Source organism: Elgaria multicarinata, chromosome 10, assembly GCF_023053635.1.
Source record: "Elgaria multicarinata webbii isolate HBS135686 ecotype San Diego chromosome 10, rElgMul1.1.pri, whole genome shotgun sequence".
NCBI classification, from domain to species: domain Eukaryota; kingdom Metazoa; phylum Chordata; class Lepidosauria; order Squamata; family Anguidae; genus Elgaria; species Elgaria multicarinata.
This window is the reverse complement of record NC_086180.1, coordinates 78,697,672-78,724,135: the sequence shown is the minus strand read 5'-3', so window position 1 is coordinate 78,724,135 and position 26,464 is coordinate 78,697,672. Positions and strand designations below refer to the sequence as shown.

Genomic DNA, 26,464 nt, shown 5'->3' with positions numbered 1-26,464 from the left:
AAAACAGAGTCCCCTTGTATGTTTACCCACTATACTATTATAATTACAGCTTGATTTTGGCTCTAAGCAGTCTTTGAAGAAAAAGATGCCCTGGCAAATGGCATGAGATCTTCAATAAAACAATATATGATGCAGCTGGAGCTTTGTTCTTGGGCATAGATTGACCCACCAATAAGCTGCTCTTAGGCCCAGCCTAATACTTTTAAAATGACTTGTTGCTGACAAGATTCATCAGCAATAGCTGCACTTGAATGCAACTGCACAATAAAATGGAGCTAGAGACACACAGACAGCACCGCCTGAGCAACTACCATCTGATCATATGTCTTAGCTAAGCAAAGGTCAGCACTGGTTCATTCCCTGACTCATCCTTAGTACTACGGATATTTTTCCCATTTTAGACAAGCCCACAGAGTGATAGCAGCTCTCTAAAAGAAAGGGCATATAAAGGCCACATTTAGACTACATAGTTAATTATTGATCATTTGCTAAGACTTTTTCCAAAATACAAAAAGTGCATGCTGCAAAGACTGATATGCTACACTTTGTGGACTACAATAATATTAAATAATACCACTGCCAAGCCTAAGCTCTTTCATGGACATTTTACAAAGCAGTTAACAATCTTTTTTTATTGATGCATATATGTTTTATGTTCAGAGTCAAAACTATAAAGGCGATAGAGATACATTTTAAAAGGTGGGGAAAACACCAAAAAGGATAGGTAATGAAACTTTCCCATGTGCCTTTATCATCTTTAATGCATTCCAAAAATTGGGTTCAGATTTCAGGAACTGCATCTTCTTTGTTTTGTTTCTGGTACCCTACCTACTCCTCGGTCATCTGGTTTAATCATAAGCAAACTGACGATGTGGACTTGGATTTGTAACTGCTAGGATTACTCTTTTAGGTGAGTCACAACTCTTGCTATCCATCTATTGCCCTAATGTTAAAGTCCATATGGCAAGTAGATATCCTAAAGCAAGATTTTTAAAGGAAAAATGTAGGTAATGCTCAGAACTACATTTTTATATTTAAACATCTTCACAAAAGGTGAGAATGACCTTGCAATTCCAGAATATGTGTGCACAATATTTCTTTTTTGGCATCTTCAAAAATAAGATGGACAGACTTATAGATTGATTTACATGTTTGTTTGTTTATTACATTCTATACTGCCCAACAGCTGAAACTTTTGGGCAGTTCACAAAATAAAGCAGAATAAAATTAAAGGCAAAATCTGCAACAGTGCAAGATCTAAAAGCACTAACACTGTTTTTAAAAACCGGAGGACTAAAAAGCCAGAGCAAATAAAAAGCTCATCATTTGGTGCCAAAGACATAGGCACCAGGCAAGATTCTTTGAGGAGGGCATTCCACAACTGAGGTGCCACCAGTGAAAAGGTCCTTTCTTTAGTAGTCACCCACTTCATTTGGTGGGGACACAAATTTTTAGCCTACATATTTAAACCAGTTTCAATTATGGTTTCCCAAAGCACTCTGGAATTTAGTTTCACAAGGATCCTTTTTTAGATATACTTAATTCTTTCACAATACTATACTTCCAAGGTGGGGAGTTATAAGAACTTACCCTTAAGAATTTAACAGAACTTATCACCAGAACTTAATGTCAGTACAGAGAAAGGGACTTGGCCAGCACTGGGAGGATGACCCATTCTTCCCAGCACTGGCCAAGTTCCTCACTTTGCATGACACCAAGCATCCCCATGAGGGCACTGCACAAAGCAACTACGCTGGTCCTGGGAAGAACAGCTGCACTTCCTAAGACTGGCTGAGTCTGCCAATGGCCCACATCCATCCTGTTAGCTCTGATTAGAGGTAACAGGTTGGGATTCCTCTAGGGGGTGGGGCTTGGAGATCAAGCCCTGCCCCCTAGAGGAATCCATGGCTCTGTGGCCCAGATTATGGGCCAATGCATCTGGATCCCTCTCTTAGATCTATCACTGTCAATGGAGGCATGAGTAGCCTCCATGGCAAAGAGTGCCTTTTTCCAACTTGGTTGGTCACCACTTACAGCTGTTACTAGACAAGGATAGCCTGGCCACAGCAACCCTGCATTGGTAACCTCAAATTGGATAATTGCAATTGTGGTTGGCCTGGGAACTGCAGTTAATGCAAAATGCTGTAGTTAGGCTGGTAATTGAAAGAGCCTGCTGGAACATGTTTCACCAGTTCAGAGTTGCTCTGGCTGCCAATAAGCTACTGAGCCAATTCAAGGTGCTTGTTCTGACATATAAAGCCCTACATGGCTAAAACTGTGTATACCTGATGGAGCACCTTCTCCCTTATGTACCTGCCAGAGAAACTGGTAAAACAAGGATCCATGAAATCAAAAAGAGTGTTGTGTCTCAGCTTACAGAGTCTCTATCAGCTGTCCATGCAAAACATTCAGCTTTCTCTGACTGGGAATCCTGCCAGCAGAGACGCTCAAGGTTGCCCAGAGTAACAGGCAGTAATAAGCAAACTTCCAAGACAGTTTTACAGAATCTAAGCAGCAGAGATGCGGAGGCAAAGTCAGAAGTCCAGTCTAAGGTCCAATCATGAAAATCAAGGTCAGGAATTCAAGATACACAAAGTAGCCAAAGATACAAAAGTTGTTGCCAGTGCTGTGTGATTCCTTGTGCTGATTTTTATACACACCCATGTTCAGCTGTGGCTCATTAATGAACCTTCTGTCTCAGCTGGCTATATAAGGGTAGTGTTCACAGAACTGAATTTCTGGCCTGCAGTCGAGGACTCTTTCTCGCAGGCCAGATTTGCTCCCTCTGCTTCAATTGCCATCTTTCCCAAGGGCTGGGTAGATGCCTTGCTTCTGGCTCAGAATCTGTACCATTGGGGACTGGAGGAGGTGAAAGAGGATGGCCTTCACTGGGCACTCCTGAGGGGCCTCCATCCTCATCAGCTGCACGTCCCCTCTCCTACTGCAGCGCTGCCTCTGTAATATCCTTGTGGGGAGGAGAGTCCACAAATTTAGGTAAGTCAGGCTCCTGCTCAGAAGAAGACTCCTCAAGAGGGGCCGTGACAAAAGGATCTTCATGATTTTTCAGATCCTCCATGGACTGAACCATAACAATCTCCGATCCACCACTTGTGGGTGCCACCACGGTGCAAAAACATGGATTTGAGGCAGGAATCCTCATGACTTTTACAAGGTAAATCCCCCAAACCATAATCTAATCACAGAGCACATGTTAAAGAACATTTGATAGCTGATTAATAGGTGGAGATTGGATGGCAGTAATAAGAATTGAAAATGAGCTCTCTCTTTCTTTCTTTGCCTCAGTGGGCAAGAGAGTGTAATCAGAGATGACCCGAGGCCATTTACAGGTGTGATACATTTGAAGATTTATTTATGTCACAGCAGATAAAGAATTTTGCACAGTGCACCTAAAAAAGATATCCTAGAGTTGGAAAAGATGCAGGAAAGGGCAGCCAAAATGATTAAGGGCCTGGAGAAACTCTTCTGCAAGGAAAAGATAAAATATCTGGGATGGTTTAGCTTAGAAAAAAAATGCAGCTAAGGGGAGACGGGAATGCCCAGCGATATGATTGCACTGCTTCAAAAATAAGTGCTCCTTGGAAGGTGTACTTTATTTACAATAAGGTTACATTGCAACAAGCTTAGAAAAAAGGCAAGTACAGGGAGACATTGTACAGGTGTACAAAAGTATGGGTGGTACAGAGAAAATGGATAGGGAGACATTTTTCTCCCTCTATTATAATATTAGAACCCAGTTCCGGTCACCCCATGAAGCTAATCAGTGGGAGATTCAGGGCAATTAAAAGGAAGCACTTCTTCCTACCATGCATAAACTGTGCAATTTATCACCAGGACATACAGTGATGACCACTAACTTGGATGACTTTAAAAGGGGATTAGGAATATTCGTGGAACATAAGGCCATCAATATTGTATAGGCATCACAGTCAGCAGCTAGCTTCATTATCAGAGCCAGTACTTTGGCCACATAATGAGAAGACAGGATACCCTGGAGAAGATTCTGATGCTAGGGAAAGTGGAGGGCAAAGGGCAAGATGGATGGATGATATTCTAGAGGTGACGGACTTGACCTTGGGAGAGCTAGGGGTGGCGATGGCCGACAGAAAGCTCTGGCGTAGGCTGGTCCATGAAGTCACGAAGAGTCGGAAGCGACTGAATGAATAAACAACGTCTATGGATACCAGTTGCTGGGGAGCACAAGTGGGGCATTGTTATTGTACTCATGTCCTACTTGGGAAATTTTCACAGGCAGCTGGTTGGCCACTGTGTGAAGAGAATGCTGGACTAGGCAGATTCTTGGTCTGATCCAGCATGAGAGAATGAGGTTTATGAGATGCATGCACAATATGCAATTAATCAGAGATTACTTTCAGAAAAAATATAAGACAATGATTAAATGAAAAGTGAAACGTTGAACTTGGATTAAAGTGTAAGGTTATGGGGCTGTTAACATACACAGGTTACGACATGCAAAATTAGCTATTTTGCCCTTTATAAAACCTTAGGTTTGGCCCTGTCTTTCACCAGCTGGATGGATGTGGACGTTACCTGTGGTACGATGGGGTTTGGGGGGATTTTTCTTATAATCCATATAATAAGAATCCATATTTTTGCACTGTGGCGAAACTGTGATTTTCATGGTTCAGTCTGAGGAGGCATATGTGCCCTATGATATGCTGGTGTTTGGAGGCATTTTTCTTGTAAAAATCATGAGGATCCCTGCCTTGATCCACATTTTTGCACTCTGGTGGCACCCACGAGTGGCAAATCCGTGATTTCTTTTGTTTAGTCCATGGAGGCTAAAGTGCTGTGATTTGATTGTGGATTATTATTATTAATAATAATAATTGCATTTTTATACTGCCCAATAGCTGGGCAGTTCACAAAACTCCCTGGGCAGTTCACAAAAACTAAAACCATTCAAAGTATAAAACAATCAGTATAAAAACATGATATTGGGGTGGGGGGCGGTTGTTCTGTAAAAATCATATAAAATCAAGAGGATCCCTGCCTCAGATCCACGTTTTTTAAACTGTGGTTTTAGCCCAACTGATTTTTATGGTTCAACCTGTAGGGGCATATGTGCTCTGTGATTAGATTGTGGGTATTTTCCATGTAAAAATCATGAGGATCTCTGAGGATCCATGTGTTCACACTGTGGCTGTGCGCACGAATGGCAGATCCTAGATTTTTCTGGTACAGTTTGTGGAGCTCTGTGGTTGGATTGTGGTTCGGGTATTTTCCATGTAAAAATCATGAAGACCCTTGCCTCAAATCCTTGTTTTTGCACTGTGGAGGCAGGCACCCGTGTGCGGTGGATCCTGGATTTTTCTGGTACAATCTATGGACGCAGATATGCAAACTGCCCAGAGAGCCTCGGCTATGGGGTGGTATACAAATGTAATATAATAATAATAATAATAATAATAATAATAATAATAATAATATGCTCTGTGATTGGATTGTGGATTTGTGGGTGTCTTCTTTAAAAATCATATGAAATCAAGAGAACCCCTTTTGATTTCATGGATCCTTGTTTTACTTGTTTCACAGGAAGCCAGATTCTGGCTGGACATCAGGAAAAACTTCTTGACTGTTAGAGCAGTACGACAATGGAACCAGTTACCTAGAGAGGTCGTGGGCTCTCCCACACTAGAAGCCTTCAAGAGGCAGCTGGACAACCACCTGCGTTAAGGTGGATTCCTGCATTGAGCAAGGGGTTGGACTCGATGGCCTTATAGGCCCCTTCCAACTCTACTATTCTAGGATTCTGTGATATGATTTGACTTTCTCCCTCTGCCGGATTTTAAGACCTAGGGGGGATGCCCTGCGTTTGGGGTGCAAATATGTGGCAATCCAAGTGAGGGTTTTCTCAATCCAGGCACCTCGATGATGGGACTCCCTCCCCACTCAGCACTGGGTCTTGCAAGCTTTCGGCACTGTCATGCCCCGCTGAAGCTTTTAGGTTTGAGGAAGGAGGAAAGCATTAATCTTGTTTTCACATTTCTCCAAAGAGGTTGTGGAGCAGGGCGGGACGTTCTTTCTTTCTTTTTTTAGTCCATGCCAAAAGGGTTCCAAAGCCAGCTGAATGGTTGCAAAAGCTGTTTAGTACTATGCACGCACTCCTTCACCCCATCTAATCTGATGCCAGAGCTCAGTCACACTGCCTCTCTGTGGGGAATACGCAGTCCCTGCAGACCGTTGAAGACCCGCCGCCTGCTGCCGGCACAGCTGCATCGCCACCTTCTCCTGGTGGAACCAGGCTCTCTGTTCTCCGCGTTCTCTGTACGATGCGCGGCTAGTCTTGGGACGGCGCCCCCGCCCCCTGGAGGCAGCGCATGGGTGTGTGTGTGTGTTTTCTGCACAGTGACTATCTAGCAAAAAAGGCTAGGAAGGTAGTGGCAGCGGGCGCTGCCTGATCCCAGCCAGACATCGCAACCTTTCTGAATATTTCATTGGAGCTGCCCGCCGGGATGCCCCGCCACTGACCGCTGCAAAGAAGCTCGCTCTTTGCCCCCTCATCATTGTATTCGCCGCTTCCTTCCTTCCTTCCTTCTTTCATTGTTCAAACTGGGCTTTATGCTTTGTGAATAACCTTTCCACTTTCTCTCTCTCTCTCCCCCTTCGCTCGGCTGATCGTGCCCTTGTCAAAGAAAAACGTCGAAAGCGGTGGGGTGGAGGGGCTTCTGAACTTTTTCTTTTTTGAGCGCCTGGGCTGTACAGGACTATAAATACCTCATTTTCTGGGACTTGGAGCACAATAAGCAACTTAGAAGAGAAAGCAGGAAGGATCGGAGGGAGAGAGATTAAAGAAGCGTTGCAAGATGAAATCTCAGCCCAAGCTTGCTTGCCGGGATTGCGACTTTTTAAGTGCGATTGCAATTTATTTTTTAGAGAGACTTTGCTTAGCGCCACTCAATTGAGTTGTCGGCGAGGTCCCTTGCACGGCTTTGCAGAGGACAATCAGAGCGGCGGGGCTGACCGAAATCTCTTTGCGACGCGTTCTGTTTGGTGCGTTTTGTTTCCGAGAAAAGGTTTGACTCGCCTTCACCACGCCGATGCATTGGTAAACTGGAGAGGAGTTGGGGGATTGCAAGATTTGAGGGGAGGGGGCTCCTCCCAGCCTGAACATGCAGTCAAAGAGGGCATAGAAGAGGAGCCAGCAGCGGCGGGGCCCTGTGATGCCTCCCTGAGGTGCTGCAGCCCCTCAGCAATTCGCTGTTGCTTCAAGGCGACCCATAAGCTTGCTCCGGGGCGTAAAGTTTTCTCCCTTCCCGGTTTTCGCCGAGTGGCGGAAGAGGCATGCCGCCCCCCGCCTTCCCCTCTGCAGGGCCGCCTGAAAGCTTCCCGCTTCCCCGGCGCCTGTGACCTCTCGCCGCCCCCGCCGCGGCTGGAAACTGAGGGGAGCTGGCGGCGGAGCAGCGGGCTGAGGGGGACCTGCATGGCCGCAGCCGGAGAGCGCAGAGGGTGGTGAGCTGGGCCGGCTGGAGGAAGAGGAGGAGAGCGCCCTGAGGAGCTGGCGCGAAGAGGGATTGCTTCGCCCTTCTGCGAAGAAAGGACGGCCAAAAGAGAGGAGGAGGAGAAAAGGAGGAGGCGGCGGCCGCGGCGGCGGCGGCAGCAGCAGCAGCAGCAATGTGGCCGAGTGGAGCGGCCGGCAAGCTGCCCGGTCCACGGGACTCGGCGCTGCGGAGGGCAGCGTTCTCCGGCAACCTCTCGGCTCTGCCCTTGCACTTGGCGCCGAGTGGAAGGAGCGTGCGCGTTTTCATCAGCGCCAACCCCGAAGGTAAGGGAGGGAGGGAGGGACCGAGGGCTGCCCTTCTTCGCCCCTGCGAACCCCCGAGTCTTCCAGCCACAGCCTTTGTCATCCTGTTCCCTCAGAGCGGCCCCTGGCTCTGCTCTTGGCGGGAGGATTTACGCGGCCCAGGCGCACGCCGCGCGCACCGGAGTTGAGGGGGCACTTTTCACTGCGCCCACTTTCCTTCCCTAGTAAACGGGGGCCTGCGCCCCGCCAACGTAGATCTGCGATTGTCATCCCTCCGTCTTACCCCGCCGCTTCCATCTCCAGATCGAAGCAGACAAGTGTACATCTTCAGCCCTGTGTTGACCAGCGTTTTGTGCTGGGTGTGGGCTGGCTCGCTCGGGCTGGAAAGCTGGTTTGTATTACTGTCAATGTACAAAAAGACAGCCAATATTCAGACTTAAATCGCGTGTCCTCAACTACACACGTATCCATTTTCAGCTTTCTGGATGGCCAAGAAGTACCTCAACCGTTTGGGAGTAGAGTACCTATCTTCCTGCCCCACCTGTAGGGAAAGGCTCCCTCTTAGACATTTCTTGCCATCTGAGGGTTGTGAGCTTAGGCATGGGGTGTGCCCAAATTTCAGCTTTCTGAGAGGCATCAATCATTTGGGGTTGCACGCCTTGCCCTCCATTTCTGGGTAGAGTCTTTTCCCCCTTTCAGAGTTATACTAATTGAGGGTGTGTTGAACTGCACATGTACCAAATTTAAGGAGTCCAGCTCTGCAGAAAGTATCCTAACAATTGCAATACCATCAAGTTGGTCGGTAAAGTGAGGCAATCTTTAGTTCTGGAGCAAGTTGCCACTTGGGACTTGTATAGTATTTAAAGTAACATAGTTTGTCTTACAGTTTCACTTCGTTATGTATGCCAGTCAGTGAGTACTTTCTAAAAGTCAGAAACCAATATACTAGTACTGTTTTGTGGTCTACTCTTTTCCCCTGAAGACCCAGCATATTAGTGCCATAGTTAAAGAAACAGATTAAGTGACTATTGAAATCCTTTCCAAACTGACTTAAAATACAATAAACTAACAAGTCCTTGTCAGTTTTCCAGCTGTTTTCTGTTGGATAAACAGGTGTCTCCCTGCTGCTCCCCATTCTCATTTTAGTTTAGCAGCTTAAAAGCACACTAAAAGATATTGCCACCCAGCCTGGCTGCTAGCAAGAGACATTCTGACTTGCCTGCTTTTTATTGCCATATTCATTCTCCTAGGCTGAGACACAGCAGGAGGAGAGACTGTCAGTCCTCTAAAAACTGGGAGCTTGGAAGCTGTAGTACATGGTGTCCCAGGAAGCACTGGCACTTAGCCCATTACTTGCAGGAAGAGCAGTGGAGGATGAGAGGAAGATGCTTACAGTTCCTCTGACGAAGCCTCCTCAGTTCCAGTGTGTGGAGCACTTGTGTATTTAGTTGCTGCTGTGTGGGCATAGAGAGGTCTCCTTGAGCAGTTATTGCTGCCAAAGCAGCCCCCAGTCCCCAGCTGAGTTAGCTGCTCTACCAGAGGCATGTTCATGGGTCAATAAAAAGCCTTCCAGGCTCTATACAAGGAGCCTTAACTTCCTTTTCTCTTCTCATTTTCACTGTGATTCAATCCCACTCGTTTAAAAAGCAAACCAAAACAGGTACACGTACAGCTTTGCTCTTTGTATCATTCTGCAGATGTAGCCATGCTTTGCTATGAATACAAAATGAGAAGGAACCAAGGCTCAAGAGCCAGCACTAAATTCTAAGCTTTTATTTCCAAATAAAACCTTAGAAGAGCCACAGCTGTAATTCCAAGAGCAGCCTGACACTTCATTAGCTTATTTTCTGTGGTCGTTAAGTTAGCAGAAACATGAACCTGATACATATGACTAAAGCGGTTTTTATTTTGCCATGTATGTTAATATAGCTAGTAGTTACAGGATTCGATTGGGATTGCACGTTCTAATTTTCCCTCTTGCTTCTGACAAACTATGGTTTGCTACTATAAGAGGGTCATGTGATGGGCACAAGCACATGGCTTGTACACATTAGCTAGAGCCATTCATGGTCTGGCGTTACGCCTGAACTAACCCACAGTTGCATATTCTTTAGGAACTTTGGGTTTGGGTTCTTTTTTTTTTTCATAAAAACATTTTGCTCAAAACTTTATTCTAAGTTAAGATTTATTTAATAGAGGTGTAGTTCACTGAATAGTGACCTACACAAGACTGTTGAAAACAGAGTGGGGTAACCTCCTAATAAAGGCTGAAAAGAACAGAATATTGTGATTTGAAAGAAAAGTCTGAAATCATAGTTGAGGACCTGCAGCTCAGTCTATTGAACCTTTTATATACATTTTATAGTACAATGCAATGAACAGTGAACAATCAATGTACTTTCATTTCCACATCCTACTATCATAACACACCCAAACAACTTCAAACAAACAAGAAGTGCTCCCTTAACTTGAAACTCACCTTTCCCACCACCACCCCGCAACAGCCTTCAGCTAATTTTTAGCCTAAAGTGAATTGCGTGGGTATTATCAACTTGATTTTGTATTTGTTTTCTTTAGAGCGATTGAGTTTAGTGTTTTCTTCTTTTTAAAAAAAAAGACAGGACGATTTCCTTTGCATCTGTTCGTCTTAGAGTGAGAGAAAAGCAAATAAGTAAATATGGGGCCCATGTTGCCAGTTAGGATTATAGGTAGTTCCCAAGTCTTAAAAAGTTGAAGATTATTGGATTACTAAGTTAAAGCTTTCATTGATTACCTCTTACACAATTTAAAGTAGAAAGTAATAATTGATGAAGGCATATGGATTTTTTCTTTTAGTTCCTATATTTATATAATGCAGGAGTGAGGAACATAAGGCCTTCCAGATGTCTTTGGATTGCAACCCATCATCCTTCACCACTGGCTATGTTGGCTAGGGCTGGTGAGAGTTACAGTCTAAGAACATTTGGAGGGCCAGACATTCCCCACCCCTGATATAATGCCTTTCAACCTTAACAGCTCCCAAGATTGTTTACAACAAAACAAAAACAATTCATAAAACAATCCAAATCTAAATCCACCAAGGACGAACCCTAACCAAATAGCAAATTATTTATTTGCACTAATCAGTCCACATACGTGTACAATGGTACAAACATCTCTTTTGCTAGATCTACTGGACAGCTAAATATGTGCATGTGTCATGGTTACACATGATGATCTACAGATGGCTTGAACAGAATTTCTTATACATAGGTAGTAGCCATGTAGGAAATTAATTAACTTGGGAACATAGGAAGCTGCCTCCAATGAGTCAGACCATTGGTCCATCTCAGAGCCCCATGAGGTGAGGTGAAGCTATCACCTCAGGAGGTGGAGGGGCAAATGGTGCCATTACCTGCCGCCTTCAAGAGGGCCTGCTGCCACCACCAGCTGCTCCAGAGAGCCCCACCAGCTGTTCTTCCGCCATGGCATTTGCCCCAGTAGGGGCGGCACGGCATTCCGGAACAGCTGCCCTCCCTCTGTTTTGCTCTGAGTGAAACAGAGGAGTGATGGCCTGCCCTCAGCCATCTGGTCTATGGCTCATGCTGAGAATCCTTTCAGCTCCACTCAGAGGGCAGGCAGGTGGACTCCTCAGAGAACCAGCCAGGCTGAAATGTCTGACTCTGAGGGAGTCCTTCCTGAGAAAGGACACCGCCAGAGCCAGGCATTTCAGGCAGCTCTCTGAAGAGCCACACTGAATGCTTCCTCAGCTGGTGCAGCTCGCCATAAAGCCTCTCTACCCTTTGGCTGGTGTGGCTCAACACAGCAGTGGTGGTAAAGGGGTAGGAGCAATGTGGCAGTGGTAAGGAGGTGGAGGCATGGGAGCGGTAAAGGGGGGTTGACAGCAGCAGCAGTAAAAGAGAGGCAAGACGTAGGGGCAGTTAGGGGAAGGGGGGGCACAATGCAGCAGTGGTAAGGAGAAGGGGTGGGGGTCACAACACATATGCTTTCCCACTTTGCACTGCAGCTGGTCCGTCTAGCCCACTATTGACAACACTGACTGGAAGTAGCTCTCCAGGGTTTTATGTGTAGGATCCTTTCCTAGCCCTGCTTAGAGAAAATGGGGATTGAACCTGCAAGCTATCTTCCACATGCAGAGCATGTCTTCTATCACTGGGCTATTTAAGTACCTTTCATATAGTGGTCTATTTTCGACATAATGATGAATCATGCAAGGCTGCAAGGAGAAGAATAGAATCATCCACTTTCTGTTTTTCACTAACTTTAGTTTATTGTTATCTCCAAAAAGGGCAAACTGGATAGTTTAAACTATGGTTTATTAAACAAACCAGCATCAATGTATGGTTTAGGATACTGGCTTGTTAATTTACTAAAGTTTGGACTAACCACAATTTGCCCATTTCAGAAAACAACTGCTACCTTTTCAGCACCATTTTTGGCTGAAAGACAAGATACAAATTAATGAACGAATAAACTACAGGTAGTGAAGAACTGGAAATAGATACTCCCAATTTCATTTTCACTTCTGAGAGGGGCATGCAAAATCAAGACTAGTGCCTACTCATTCACTTACAATTAAAAACAATGATTTAGCCTTTTCCAAGACTATTATTTAAGAAATGTAAGACTACAATTCCAATCATTTCTGATCATTTGCCATGCTGGTCAGAGCTTATGGGAGTTGTAGTCCAAAAGTCTGGAGGGCACCATGTTGGGGAAGGCTGGTTTAGCATTACATTAAAATGGGCCACTGAGTCAGACTGCTTTTAAATCTACTCATTATTTACTACTCTGTGGATCTCCAAGTCCATAAGCCAGTATATTTGCCAGTCCTGTTTCCTGTGGTCTCTTAATTGGAGGTGCCAGGGATTGAACCTGGGGTCTTCTGCATGCAAAGCATGTATTCTATGGCTCAGATTGATCCCTCCATATGAGGATTCAAACGTATGCGCTTGGGGCAACTTCTAAATGAAACCATTGGGTTGGATCCAGATTTAGGTGTGTGCAAATGGGCTCATGGAAGCAAACCTCCCATTCCTCCCCATGGCAGACGGCTGAATACACTACACAGAAGATTGGGGTACCCTGTTGAAGGGGGTGAGCTGTGGCATGGAGGGGAGAGGATCTCCAAAATCAGTGGAGGCACCTTCCCATTAGCAAAACTCCACTCATGGAAGGTGCCTCTGCCCAATTTCCCCACACACTTCAGCCTGTCCCATTCAGCAGGGTCCCCTGACTCTATGTAGCATTTTGTGGGGACTGGAGGAGATACAATGTGGAAGAGTGGGCAGAAAGTCTTCTTCTGCCAGCTTTACACACAGTGCCTTATCTTCATCAGCTGTGCAGCAGCCTTCATTTAGTCATCCTTTACTTCCCCCAGTCATCTCATTAGTACAAGCAATAACTGAAACTACTTAAAATGATAAAGTAATAGGTCATGTCTAGCAAGGATCCTAAGATCTGATAACTTTAAGGCTTAATTCTGTGCACTTACTTGGGAGTACATTGCACTTTTCAGTGAACTTTGTTCTGAGCATACAAGTATAAGATTAGGCTGTACATTGAATGGATGACAAAGATTAGGCTGTACATTGAATGGATGACAAAGTTCTCCCACCATTCCTGATCAACTGACCTAATAGTCAGTTTTATTGCCCATCATCAGTATTTGGGAATCCAGTTCTAGTCATTTAATTACAACATTTCAGTTTGCTAAATATTTTGGTTAGAGTGATCAGCTGTGAATTTATTTTAAATTCTGACAGTGCTGAATTTTTCCCGTGGTCTCTGGATCGTCCCGAGACCGTGGGAGGTGCGGGCGACCATCCCGGTTTTGTCCTGGTTTCCCCTTCCCTGCCCAGTGTAGACATGCCCTCTGTCATGATCCCATTCTTTACTAATCAGAGAAGCCAAGAACTCCGAAAGAATCTTAAATTGGTCTAGCATAATTGGTGTGAAAAGAAGAAAGTTAAAAAGTGCTATAATTTATAAATAATATTTACTTGAGTGAAGAGTTGTTTAGGTTTTTAAATATTAGCTGCATCCAATTTGTTCCTCCTAAGTGCTGACAACCATAATTTACTCTCAACAGCAGCAGGATTTCAGGCTAACAAAGTATTGGATATTCAATAATTTGTGCATGCACAGAAAATTTAGGGAACACTATTTTAGTTCAATTTGGGATACTGTCTCAGATTGGCAAAAGTGCCTCCTTTTGATCAAGCAAAGCATTTCTGGTATTTAATATAATATAAATGGGATCACCATTGGAGGTTTGTAAGCTGAAGAAGTGCTAGAGAAGTGATAAATAGTGACAATAGTGGCTATTAGGAAGAGGGCCTTTTCTGCTGTGGCACCCTGCTTGTGGAATGAGCTCCTTAGAGAGGCTTGCCTTGTGCCTAGGTTGTACTCCTTTCAGTGCCAGGTGAAGACCTTCTTATTTTCTCAGGCATCTTAGCATTTTAGCATTCTAGTCTTTTAGCTCTGCTGCTTGAAATCTGTATTTTAAATCTCTGCATTGCTGCTAAGTTTTATTCTGGTTGTACTTTTATATTGTAGTTTTAAGCTTTTGTGCTTTATCTTGTTTTATGCTATACTCATGGTTTTAATTTTTTTGGAACCACCTGGAAAGTTTCAGCTATTGGGTAGTATAGAAATGTAATAAATCAGTAAATATGAACATCAAGGTTATGCATTGTTAGTCATGACTTAAATTAGGGATTGCTGTGCTATTGTGTTGGTTCAATTAGCATTTCGTCTTCATCGTTTACATGCATATTGTGGTGAAATATTTACTAGGGAGTTTTCACAAAAGATGTCAGTAGCAATAATAAATGGTATCACTTGGGTTGTACAGCTAGGGAAAAATGATTCAATCAATATTTCTTGTGCACAAGAGTCTATGTTTCAATGCATAATTGAATAGAACACAATATTGCCCAGAAGTAATTAGTAACAAGCATCAAATATGTAAATCCCTTTTTTCTTCAGGCAAGGAAAAAAACTGTTTTGTCTGCAATAAAGATATATGCTAGAGCAGTAAGCCATTTCAGACCTGGAACCTACCTTTAATCCTACCTACCTACAACTTGGAATCCACTTTTATTTTTTTACTATATATGCCCATCTTTGTCCTTCTTCTGTCTTTATTTATTTCTCTCCCTTTACAACTCCTTGCCTAGCTTTTCTTTTCTTAACAATTAAAAAATAAAAACAAATTGGGTTGGTGCCACTAGAGTAATCTTACATGAGCCACCAATTGAAAACAATTTGATCAATCCCATCATCTTAATGTTGTTCTGCCTATATAGCCTCAGGGGCTTTCTGGTGAGAGGCATAGCCAAGACAAGGAAATTGGTGAGGAAGGTATAGGGTTACCACCTCTTCCTTTGGCTGCAACGTGTACCTTTAAATCTCCCAATGCAGTGGGAAAGAAAAAAGGTTTGGAGCACCCTACCTGCTTCCTTCCTGAGAGTGCTGACCCAAGACGTTTTGCTACCTGTAATGGAGCTCTCTCTAGAGCCAGCATTTCAAAAAGTCTTGCTGCACCATTCCAATAGCAGTATCTGCCCGCCCTTCTATCCCATGGATGGATAACCTGTTGTTAGAATCCAACTTCCATGTACCTCAGTCAGCATGGCCAATAGGCAGGGATGATGGGAGTTCTAATCTAACATCTGGGGGACCACAAGTTCTCCACCCCAATCTGTCATCTACACACACACACACACAGCCAGTTACTTCATCCTGCTGTAGGGCAGGGCCAGGTGCTACTGGGTCCTGTTGTCCACCCTTTTCCCTCAGCTGCTATGGCAAACAGGGAGGCAGATGACATGAAAATCAAGTTACTGATTTTTCTTGACAAAAGCTCTCTGGCGCTTTTAGAAGTTGCATGACTGTCAGAAATTCAACTTATTTGTCATTTTCCATCTCAATCTTGGGAAACATTGGACTTGTTGCATTTCTGCCTGCAAGTAAGGTGTAAAGGGTGTAGCTGTAATCTTACTCACACTTACCTGGGAGTAGGCCCCACAGTACATAGGATTGTGCTGTCTGAGTTTCCGTCAGAGAGAAAAAGCAACAATCTTACTTCAGTGTAAGATTATGTTAACCATGGGAGTGGGAATATGATACAACAGAAACATGTTTAACCATTTTTATCTCCTTAACATAAGAGGCAAATGTCTCTTGTCATTTCTTAGATCCCACCGATTTTATGTCATTTTCAAAAGTGTAATTCCCAAGTGCAGATTTCCACACTCCCACGGGATGCATGATGGAAGATGCAAAACTGGCAGTTGCATTGTTTTCATATCCTTTTAGCTCTCTCCCTGGAGTTTTGGTAAATACAAGAACAGTATTGAAGGTATAGACTCTTAGCAGCAGCACAGTGCGGATTTGGGGTGACAGAGACTGAACTGCCAAGCTTTCCTTACCAAGAGAGATATTATGTGCCCCTCAGTAATTCCCTCAGGACAAAAGCTCAGTATTTAATGAGAAGACAAAATGTATTGTATGCAAAGGGGCACCTAGGCAGCCTCTCCTGGCATTTCGTAACTAACAAGGAGTGAGTTCCCTTTCTTTTCTTAGTCTTCAATAGATTTTATTTTTATTTTATTTTATTTATTACATTTCTATACCGCCCAATAGCCGGAGCTCTCTGGGCGGTTCACAAAAATTCAGATAGCCTGGCCCCAAGCCATTTAAGGCTTTAAATGTTAATACCTGCACTTTGAATCGGGCCCGGACCTGGACCGGCAGCCAATGAAGCTGGAGGAAGACTGGTGTGATGTGGTCTCATTGGCCAAATATTTCATGCTTGGAAGCAACATGGAAACCTATTAACTGTCCTCTTGAATTTTAAGTAGATAGCTCTTGAATTGTAAGCCATTTTAACTTGAAGCTTTGTTACCATGCTTCTAAAATGATCAGTCAACACTAGCAGAGGTGGTAATATGCTTAGTCCTGTTTCATACAGGATGAATTTATTGTTTGAATCTGACTTTATTCACACAAGTATTCACACTTTCAGCATCAGGACATTAAAGCAGTTTTCTTTGTTGATTTTAATTTCATAAACTGCACAACAAATGTACATCTGATAAACTCAATATTTGAAGAACTTTTGGGCATTGTGGAAGTCTCAATGAATATTAATTTTACTGACACCAGAAGAATTAGAACTTGTAATGTTATGACTCTCTAAAACTACTGGCCTCAGAGAAGTCCCAAGTTATTTTGGCAACAGTGCTTACAATCTAGAGTACAGGAAGATGTTTGACTATTTCAGCCAGAATAATAATCAGGGAATATTTTTAGAACTCACAGCATTTTCATTAATGTAAGCAGAGTTTAAGATAGCTACTTTATCCTCTTTTCTGGGGATTTAATTAAGGGAGGATAATAAAGGATCAAATTGGACGACAGAGTCAATCATGCTGAAATTCACAAAAATCAAGAATAACTCATATAAGCATAAAATTGGAAGGGACTTCTTGGTCATTTTGGTCCAATCCACTACAACTATAGTTATCATCTGTTATGCCTAATTATTCATTTATGGTATGTGGGCCTCTTAAATGATGTCAGTAGGTGGGCCCAGGGATGAGGTGTGGTGGCTTACCTGCAATCTACAATGCCAGTAATGGCTCCTTTAAGAGACCAAAAAGGATTCTGATAATCGGAACAGTTCTCACTTCTGGGTTTGCTCCTGGCATCACTACCTTTATCCATATCCTTACTCATCACCTTCGCTACCAATTCTTATTTCCTTGACTCACAAGTCAAGAGCTCTCCTCAGTAGCACTGCCTATTAACCCATGTGGGCTTTTTCCCTGGAAGTCATCACAGAATGTGGTGCAACCTTCTCTCTTTGTTCAAACCCACCTTTTCCATTAAGTGATATTCTGTCATAGGGTTGTGGGTTGGCTCGTTAAACCACAGGCCACCCTCGCTGGATTCGCACAACACAGCAAGCCTCTCTTGCTGGTTTCACATGATACAGTGAGAATAATCATTCAAATCCCCCTGGCAAGCGCGGCAGAGGAAATAAGCCACTGTGGCTTATTTTCCCCTCCATGATCATGCAGGCACGACCTTTGCCTCAGTCTCTTGGTTCACGTCCCTAACTGCAACAGAGCCTAAATATATGTAACTGCATTTGGGGGAGACATGATTGGGGGTTTATAGAATTATTCATGGTGTGCAGAAAGTACATAGAACATTTTTCCTTTTTTCCAACATAGGACTTGCAATCACCCAATGGAATTGGCGGTAGATTTAGTGCAGACAAAAGCAAGTATTGGTACAAGTATGAGAGAGTGGGGGAGAGAGAGAGTGGAACAGCTCTAGCAGGGCAGATCTGGAATAGAACTGCAGAATCGGTTTCTCCACATGCCATTTAACCCTTCTCCCCATGAAAATTGCCCCCTGCCAAAGATGTTACTGGGACCTTTAGGAGCTTCTCTCCCAAGGTAAGTAACAACTTCAGAGAGAGCGATTTTTTTCTATGAAAATGGCACTGGGGGAGAGGAGTTATAACCACCCCCTCCTTCACACAGTGGTCCTAATCCAATCAGGGGGCCCCTGACTTCTTTATTATTATTATTATTATTATTTTTAAAAGATACGTTATATGAGATCGCATTAGTGTATCTAGCATGGAACATATTTTTTATTATTGCCTTGTTCTGGAGCAAGTAGCAAATGCATATTAAAACTTGTGAGTAAGTTTTAATTCTGCTGTACTTACTACTCCATTTTGATAAGCCCTTAAGTATTGCTAATGAAGAATGTTTACTGCTACACAGCATCTGTGGACCTTTAGAGATTTTTAAGGATGATGTAGTCTGTGTATATTCTTTAAAGTTGACTGGTGGCAGAAAGTGAGGTTGGTGAAGCAGGCGACAGCAGAACGGAGGAGGAAAGATGGAAGAAGAGAACAGGGGAGAAAAAGAGAGGCAGTGGAATAGTAGAGCAAGTCAGACATGCTGGCTGGTGGATGATGAAAGTTGTAGTCCCAACACATCTGGAAGGCACTGGATTGGGGGAAGAAGGCAGCAATAGAGGGAGGAGGAAAAGCTACAATTTAAAGCAGCAGGAAGAAAGTAACAAACCCAGTGGGAAGGAACATTGGGCAAGCATTTTCCTTGGGAGGCCAGCAGAGCTTATAAAGGGACTAACACAAACTTCATGGACGTGTGGCTCGTGATACCACCCAAACAAAGGGGGAAAACACCATGCTTGAATAGGAATCAACCCTCAGCAGTCCCTGCTCATGTTTCAGTGCACCTGACTGCTCATCACAAGCTTTAAGGAGCCCCAGGCAATGAATTTTGAGCCCTAGGTAGGATAATACAATCGCTCTCCTGAAGGAAGTTGCCATTTAGGTTAATCTTAAATTAAGCCGCACAGTGAAGTAACTTGTGGGGAAGTGATAATCTTTCATTTAGCGGTTGTTGTCATTCTTGATCTTCACATTGGAAAACATAGGCTTTGAGCTGCACCTTCTCCTGGCATACATCTACAAAAGGTTAGTTGAATACATTTTGTTGCCCAAGTATCCGATTTTTTTTATAGATTGGCATTTAATATTTGTTTGCATGATTGTCTTTTGATGCTTAATTACTTTTAATGAAGGAAAGAAAGAAGGAATTGGGCCCATGGACAAGGAGAGGAATTAGGCCCCCTCAAGCAGCCCAATCTAATATCAAAAAACCTGCAACTCAACAGGTTTTGATGTTCAGTGGGGCTGCTCAAGGCCCACCCCCCCACCCCCGATTCATTTTCAGAGTGAGCAACCTGCTGCTCACCCATCTCTATTTTTAATTGCAGTTGGGTTTTTATGTGCCTGATATGCAGCATTATGAAAATGAAAAGATAGACAGACAGATGGAAGATGGGAGGGAGTTAAACTGGTACACTTACCAGCAGCAGCACCTTATGAAATCAGGAGTCAACTAAAAAAAGGTACTGTAATTAGGTCATTCTTAAACTGAAGCTGGGTCTGGAAACTCTTAAGTTATTATCTTCTCCTGAGCATTTTCCACAGCTACATCCACTGAAAGAAACTGTATTTAGCATTCAATTTGCTTCTCTATAGTTGCTGGTTTAAAAATGTGCAATGGGTTCCTGCTAGCACAAAGATCACTGTGCTAAATTTTGTACTCTTCTATCATATGTACTTAATAAACTGAAACCTATTGCAGTCGCATGTAGTGAGACATTTAGACAAAATTGTGGCCAGTGTGCGCAGCACTTTGCAGATAACATCAGTTGTATCCACGCTGGCTTGGATGCCATAGTTGATACAGGTCTAGTGGATGTAACTTTGGTCTCTGCTTTGATACTTTTCAGTTTGTACAGCCAAAGGATGTGGATAGGATCCTTGGAAAGGTGAAGCTAATCATTTGTGTACTGAACCCTTGGCTTTCCTTGCTTATAAAAGCAGACCGGGGTCAGGGGGACTGATTGAGTGGGTAAAGGTAGTTGATAATGCCTCTTTATAGCAAGGTGTGATTTTAACAGTAAGACCACTGTTAAAATAAAGCTCATTGTGTTTGTTAATTTTCATCTAGACTCCAATATTCCATGTTCAGGCAAGGTGGTAGAGCATGTAGTTGCTTCTCACCTCCAGGTATTTCTGGATGAGATAGATATTTAGATCTGTTCCAATCCAGCTTCAGGCCTGATTGTGGGATAGACACTACTTTGGTCACCTTATTTGATGATCTATGCCAGGAACTGGACAAGGGGAATGAGGCCCAGCTGATTCTGCTAGACCACTCGGCAGTTTTCACTACCATTGACCATGATATCCTTCTGAGGTGGGTCTCGGAGGCACTGTTGCATGGCGTTACCCTTCTTGGTTGGGTGATTTCAAAAGGTTGTGTTGGGGAATTCCTGCTTTACTCCATCGTTGTTGGCCTGTGGTGTCCCTCAGGGTTCCATCTTGTCCCCTATGCTATTTAACATATACATGAAACAGCTGGGAGAGGTTGCCTGGAATTTTGCCTGGAATGCAACCAGTTTGCTGATGATACCCAGTTCTATCTTTCTTTTCCTTCTAAATCTAAAGAAAGTGTTCTCATTCTAAATCAGTGTCTGATGTCAGTAATGGACTAGATGAGGGTGAAGCTTAAGCCAGACGTAACAGAGGTGCCTCGGATTAGTTGAAAAGTTACCTGACAGAGTGCCTTTTCCCATATGAGCCTGTCTGGGTTTTAAGATGTTTGGGGTAAGCCCTTCTCTTAGTACTGCAGGCATCAGAGGCACATTTAGTGGGCCTTCTCAGTGGCTAGATTGGTCTCTGCTGAGGAAGGCTAAGTTGACCCCCTCTGCTATAGGGCAAAGACATTTTTATTCTTTGACATATAAGCTGGCCTGTTGGGTTGGGAACTGTTTTTAATCTTTTATTGTTGTGGATTATTTATTTTATTTTTAGAGTATTTGTTTATGATTGTTTTACCAACATTTTTATTTTAAATTTTGGATCTTTCTATTGTCAGCTGCCTTGAGCACCATTTTCTTGGTGAAAAGATGGGGTATAAATCAAATAAATAAATAAATAATGCCAAAGATGGGATGAAACTAAAAAGTCCATATTTGTGCCAAGACCATAAAAGTTATACATAATTGTCCCGGTCCAGCAAGGGACATAATAAGCAACCTTCCATGGGCATAACCAAGGTGATCACCAGTTTTTATACACAACTATATACACTTACTTAAATGGCCATGGCTACAACTAGATTGGAGCCAGTGTCATTTAGCACTTCAATGCCCTTAAATGGCAGGACATTTAAAAGCTGTGGGACAGGGACAATTCCTTCATGGTGAGAGAGCACTGGAGATCTGTTCTGTTTTTACAATATATGTGTTTTTGCAAACACAGAGTAGAAAAAAGACAGGCTCAGAAGCAGGAAGTGTGAGTTCTAAAACAGTTTCAGATCCCCAGATGCAACAACAGATCTAATAATAATAATAATAAAATTTATTTGTTACCCACCTCTCCCTCTGGATCAAGACAGGGTACAACACAAATACAAACACCATAAAATACATATAACTAATTAAAACATTTAAAACTAATACATTATTAAAAGCAGCACATTATTAAAAAGGCATCTTAAAATTCAACTGGGTAGGCCTGCCGGAAGAGATCAGTCTTTACAGCTTTCTTAAATTCTGGAAGACTGTTAAGTTGACGAATCTCTCTCGGCAAGCCATTCCACAGTCTGGGAGCAGCAGAAGAAAAGGTCCTCTGGGTAACGGTTGTCAGCCTAGTCTTTGCTGACTGAAGTAGATTCTTCCCAGAGGACCTGAGTGTGCGGGGCAGATTGTATGGGAGAAGGCGATCCCACAGGTAGCCTGGGCCCAAACCATGTAGGGCTTTAAAGGTGATAACCAACACTTTATACTTCGGCAGCCACTGAAGAGATTTTAAAACTGGTGTAAGTTCCCCAAGGATGTATCTTGGCAGTCAGCCTCAAAAGCAAAAATTGCTTGATGATAGTATATGCATGATAAATAGATTATAATATTAATAATATCATTTATTATATTTATATCCTACCTTGCTTCTTGCAAGGAACCCAAAGTAGCTCACAGAATCTTCCTCCTCCTCTCCATTTTATTCTCACAACAACCCTGTGAGGTAGGTTATGCTGAGAGTCAGAATGGCCCAAAGTCACCCAGTGAGCTTCATGGCTGAGTGGGGACTTGAACCCAGTACTCCTGAGTCCCAGTCCAATACCCTAACCACTACAGCACAGGGTTCTCATTTATTTATTTATCATCATTTATTTATGTGTTTATTGTGGGCATGCCACTGTTTACTTTTAAAAAACAAAATTCATATTCAAAACAGCCTTCTTCCCATCATCTACCCTTCCTTACTCTAGTCCCTACGCAGAATTCCTTGTCTCAGGTCATCATCCTTCTCCTTCCTTACTATTTCTTTCATTCCAGATGGGCCTTTTAGACAAAAAGTAGCCCATTTCCCTCCATCCAGTCACACAACTTAAAGAAGGGATGACTTTGTATAACAAAAGATCAATTCTTCATATTAATGTTCATTGGAACTTACATCTCCATGACAGAATTATGATTATAAAAGTTGAAAGGATATATTAAAAGGAAAACTCAGTTAGTCTTGGATTCAACGGACACAATCTGTATAGGTGAACTTATATATGAATTCTCCTACAATGCCTTATAGATCTTTAATTTAACCAAATTTCATTGCTGGAGGCTTTATGGTATACAAAAGTAATGTAGGATAGTTAAATATAGTATACTCTTGACTTCATGCCTGGAAATGCTTTGTGGGAAGTTCTTGATCATGTCCAATATTTATTTATTTACAATATTTATATACTGCTCCATATCCAAAAGGTTTTGGAGCAGTGAAAAACAAATAGAATAAAAGAATAAAAACACTATTAAAATTCCTATTTTAAAAAGAACAGGGTTCTATTTATTTATTTATTTATTATGTTTATATGTGTTTATTACATTTTTAGCCAAAGCTCTCTGGGCGGTTCACAGAAATTAAAAACAAAAATACAAAAATTTAAAAGCATAAAAACAGCAATATCCATTTAAAACAGCTATTTTGGGGTCAGTTAAAAACTCAGCATATGTTGTTAACTGCCTGGGAGAAGAGAAAAGTCTTAACCTGGTGCCAAAAAGATAACAATGTTGGAACCAGGCAAGCCTTGTTGGAGAGATCATTCCATAATTGGGGGGCCACCACTGAAAAGGCCCTCTCCCTTGTTGCCATCCTCTGAGCTTCCCTCGCAGTAGGCATTCGGAGGAGGACCTTAGATGTTAAAACGCAAGTTCTGGTAAAACTGTGGCCAGTCATTCAAGGATTGCTTCCTGAAACAATGTTTTCAGCAGGTGCCAGAAGCAACACAATGTCTACCAGACCCCCAAAGGCAGGGAATTCCATAGGAATGGGGCCACCACACTGAAGGCTCTTCTCCTGGTGGACTCCAATCAAATCATAGGTCCATGTAGAACCACCAGAAATATACCCTCAGGTGACCTCAGGTTGGTAAGGGAGAAGACACTTCTTTAGGTATCCTGGTCCCCAGTTGCGTAGGGTTGTACACTAGTACTAGGACCTTAAGCCTGGCCTGGTAGTGAATAGGCAGCCAGTGCAGTTCCCTCAGCAAAGGAGTTGCATGCTGAAAAGGGACAGTTCCCGACAACAACTGAGCTGCTGCATAAGGTATATTTAACTCCCTCCAACTTTTTTAACATTCATTTTATGGGAATCACTTGTGCTCATTGAATCTGTTCCGAAATGCTGCGTAGAAGTATACTGTTCTTTGTTCACCTGAGGTGTACCTTAGTAGGAAGAATCAATCTGTGAAATCTGTTCTTTTATTGAATGTCACCCATGACAAGTCTGTAGTGGCTTAGGATGGAGGTAGAAATGCTGAATAATGGTCACAGTGCGAGCCTAGCTTTGTAGCTTGCTTTGCAAACAGACAGACTAACAACACAAACATTGTTTCAAACATCGCTTTTTTCCTTCCCTGAATGCTTTAAGTAGGTTGCCTGCCATTTTGAAAATAATGTAAAACAGTACATGTATGTTTGTTCGTGTTTTCACTAAACATTTAACTTAAAAGGGAATTAAAAAAAAATACTGGTAAAAATGTTGGATGTGGGGGGGATTGTGATGTTACAGGTACAAACCCAATAGCATTTTGACATAACTGGCTTTTCACCATCCAAATGGAACCACTCCAAAATACTACAGAAAATTGAACATACATGCTCTACAAATTTTATATCCATCATCACTACATTGCTACATGCCCAGAGAGATTGTTTTCTCTTTGGTTTATTGGTGTTCAAAAAGAGAGATATAGGATTGGCAGAATATTAATGAATAGTTATAAAAGCATTATCCATTTTACTAAGCTGACTTTTAGGGTTCAAAACATAAATCCTTCAGTATTTTAAATATGAATGGATAATATGTTGAGACTCATTAATTCAACAGATTCTTTCATTGTGTTCATCTGCTTTCAGCTGTAATACTGCTTCTGATAATAGTTATGTTGTTATATTTTTTGTAGAAATCACCAGGAAACATGTTCAGAGCACAAAGAGTACTTGTCTTTACAAATTAATTTTGATTGCAGTAATTCTGGTCCTTGTAGACTTTTCTGCTTGCGGCCTTTAGTCGCAATCAGAAACAGTATTCTTTGCTAGTAATTTTAAAACTAATTTGTAGCATCTCTGCTGTCCTTGCTTTAAAATCATGCCAACAAGGATGATTTAAAATATATAGCAAATGACTATTGTCTCGGGATATTCATGTGCCAGAATCGTGGGTGTTGGAAATTAATGTACAGAAATCCCTTTCAAAAGTGCCCTGTAGTCTTATCCATTCAGCTGCTTGAATTCTGCAGCATATTCTCTGTACCAAAACACAGAAATGGGTAAATGTGGAACAAGCCTCGGATCTTCTCAGCATACAGTAATTTTATTTCTTAGATTAGAAGGGTCAATTGTGTCCTGAGTCATTAAGAGGCATCTGTCACAACCTAGAACAGTAATTTCCAAATTCTATGCTGGAGCACTGTAGTATAATATGAGAAACCTGCTAGCGTGTCATGGGAAATAAATAAATTAAGTAATTAACAGCTCTTCCAAGACCAAAGTACTCCACTCACAGAGGAGACTGCCTTGTGCATCTCTTTCTGATTTATAGCTTTGTCCTTGCCTCTTCATTGAGTATTATTTTCTGCACTGGGTATAATTTTAATATTCTGTTACTCTGAATATGAATCTCTGCATGAGTAGATTCTCAGGGCTTCCTTCCAATTAGGACACATGCCCAGAACAATCACTCAAGTAGCAGGTGGACTCCTGAGAGGACTGAGTAATTCTCTTACTTTAAAGGTGTTTTTATTTTTTGGGTGGAAGTGTGTTGTGTGTCTTTAGTATTAGTATTAGTATTAGTTCAAGAAACTCTGACCAACAACATCCAACAAAGTTACTGTCAGAGGGCATTCAATCAAGTATCTCAAGGTACAGGTAGGAATAAGGCCCCGTGATTGTCAGGAAGTGATGCCTCTAGAGTGGGCAGACTCCATATAAATAATAGGAGACTGGCCTTCTGCCCTTGCCAAGTTAACAGAGAGCCCACTTATGTATGGTGCATTTCAGGATCCTCCCATTGCCCTCCAGTTAAAGCTGTTACTCATATTTCCTGTTTAGGTGCAGTGTATGAATGAAGATAGTTTGGAGGAGGAATAGTAAAGACGGCCTGGAAGCATGCTAACAATAACTATTCCTTCAAGCACCTCTGACCCGGAGGAGTTTCCCTGTAGCTGTGGCTTCCAGTTCTGATGGTCTGCATTTGCAGATCAACCCAAAGGGCAAAATAAAGCTACATCTCAGTCTTAGAGATTGGTCTAGGAGCTCAATGGCCCACCTAAGGAAGGGGTCTGTATCTGAAATAGCAGTTTTCATTAACCAATGGCAGCTGGCATGGTGGTAGTTTCCCCAATATTGGGAAAGTAATTTGAGATAGGTTTTGTAGAAATGCAAATGACTGCTATTATTGTGGTATTATATGTGGAAACAACTGCTGCCATAACATTACAAGACTGGCATCTTTATTTTCCCCTGGTGATGTTCAGGAGCTTTTTGTAACCT

At 42.5% G+C, this 26,464-nt stretch overlaps 1 protein-coding gene across 1 annotated transcript in view; it reads left to right on the top strand.

The window, feature by feature from the left end:
• Positions 1 to 7,653: 7,653 nt before the first annotated feature.
• NWD2 (NACHT and WD repeat domain containing 2) overlaps positions 7,654 to 26,464 on the top strand; it is a 74,043-nt gene continuing 55,232 nt past the window's right edge. The window contains exon 1 of the mRNA XM_063135233.1: positions 7,654 to 7,804. Coding sequence (XP_062991303.1) covers positions 7,654 to 7,804 — 151 coding nt within the window. The remainder of the gene's footprint in view (positions 7,805 to 26,464) is intronic.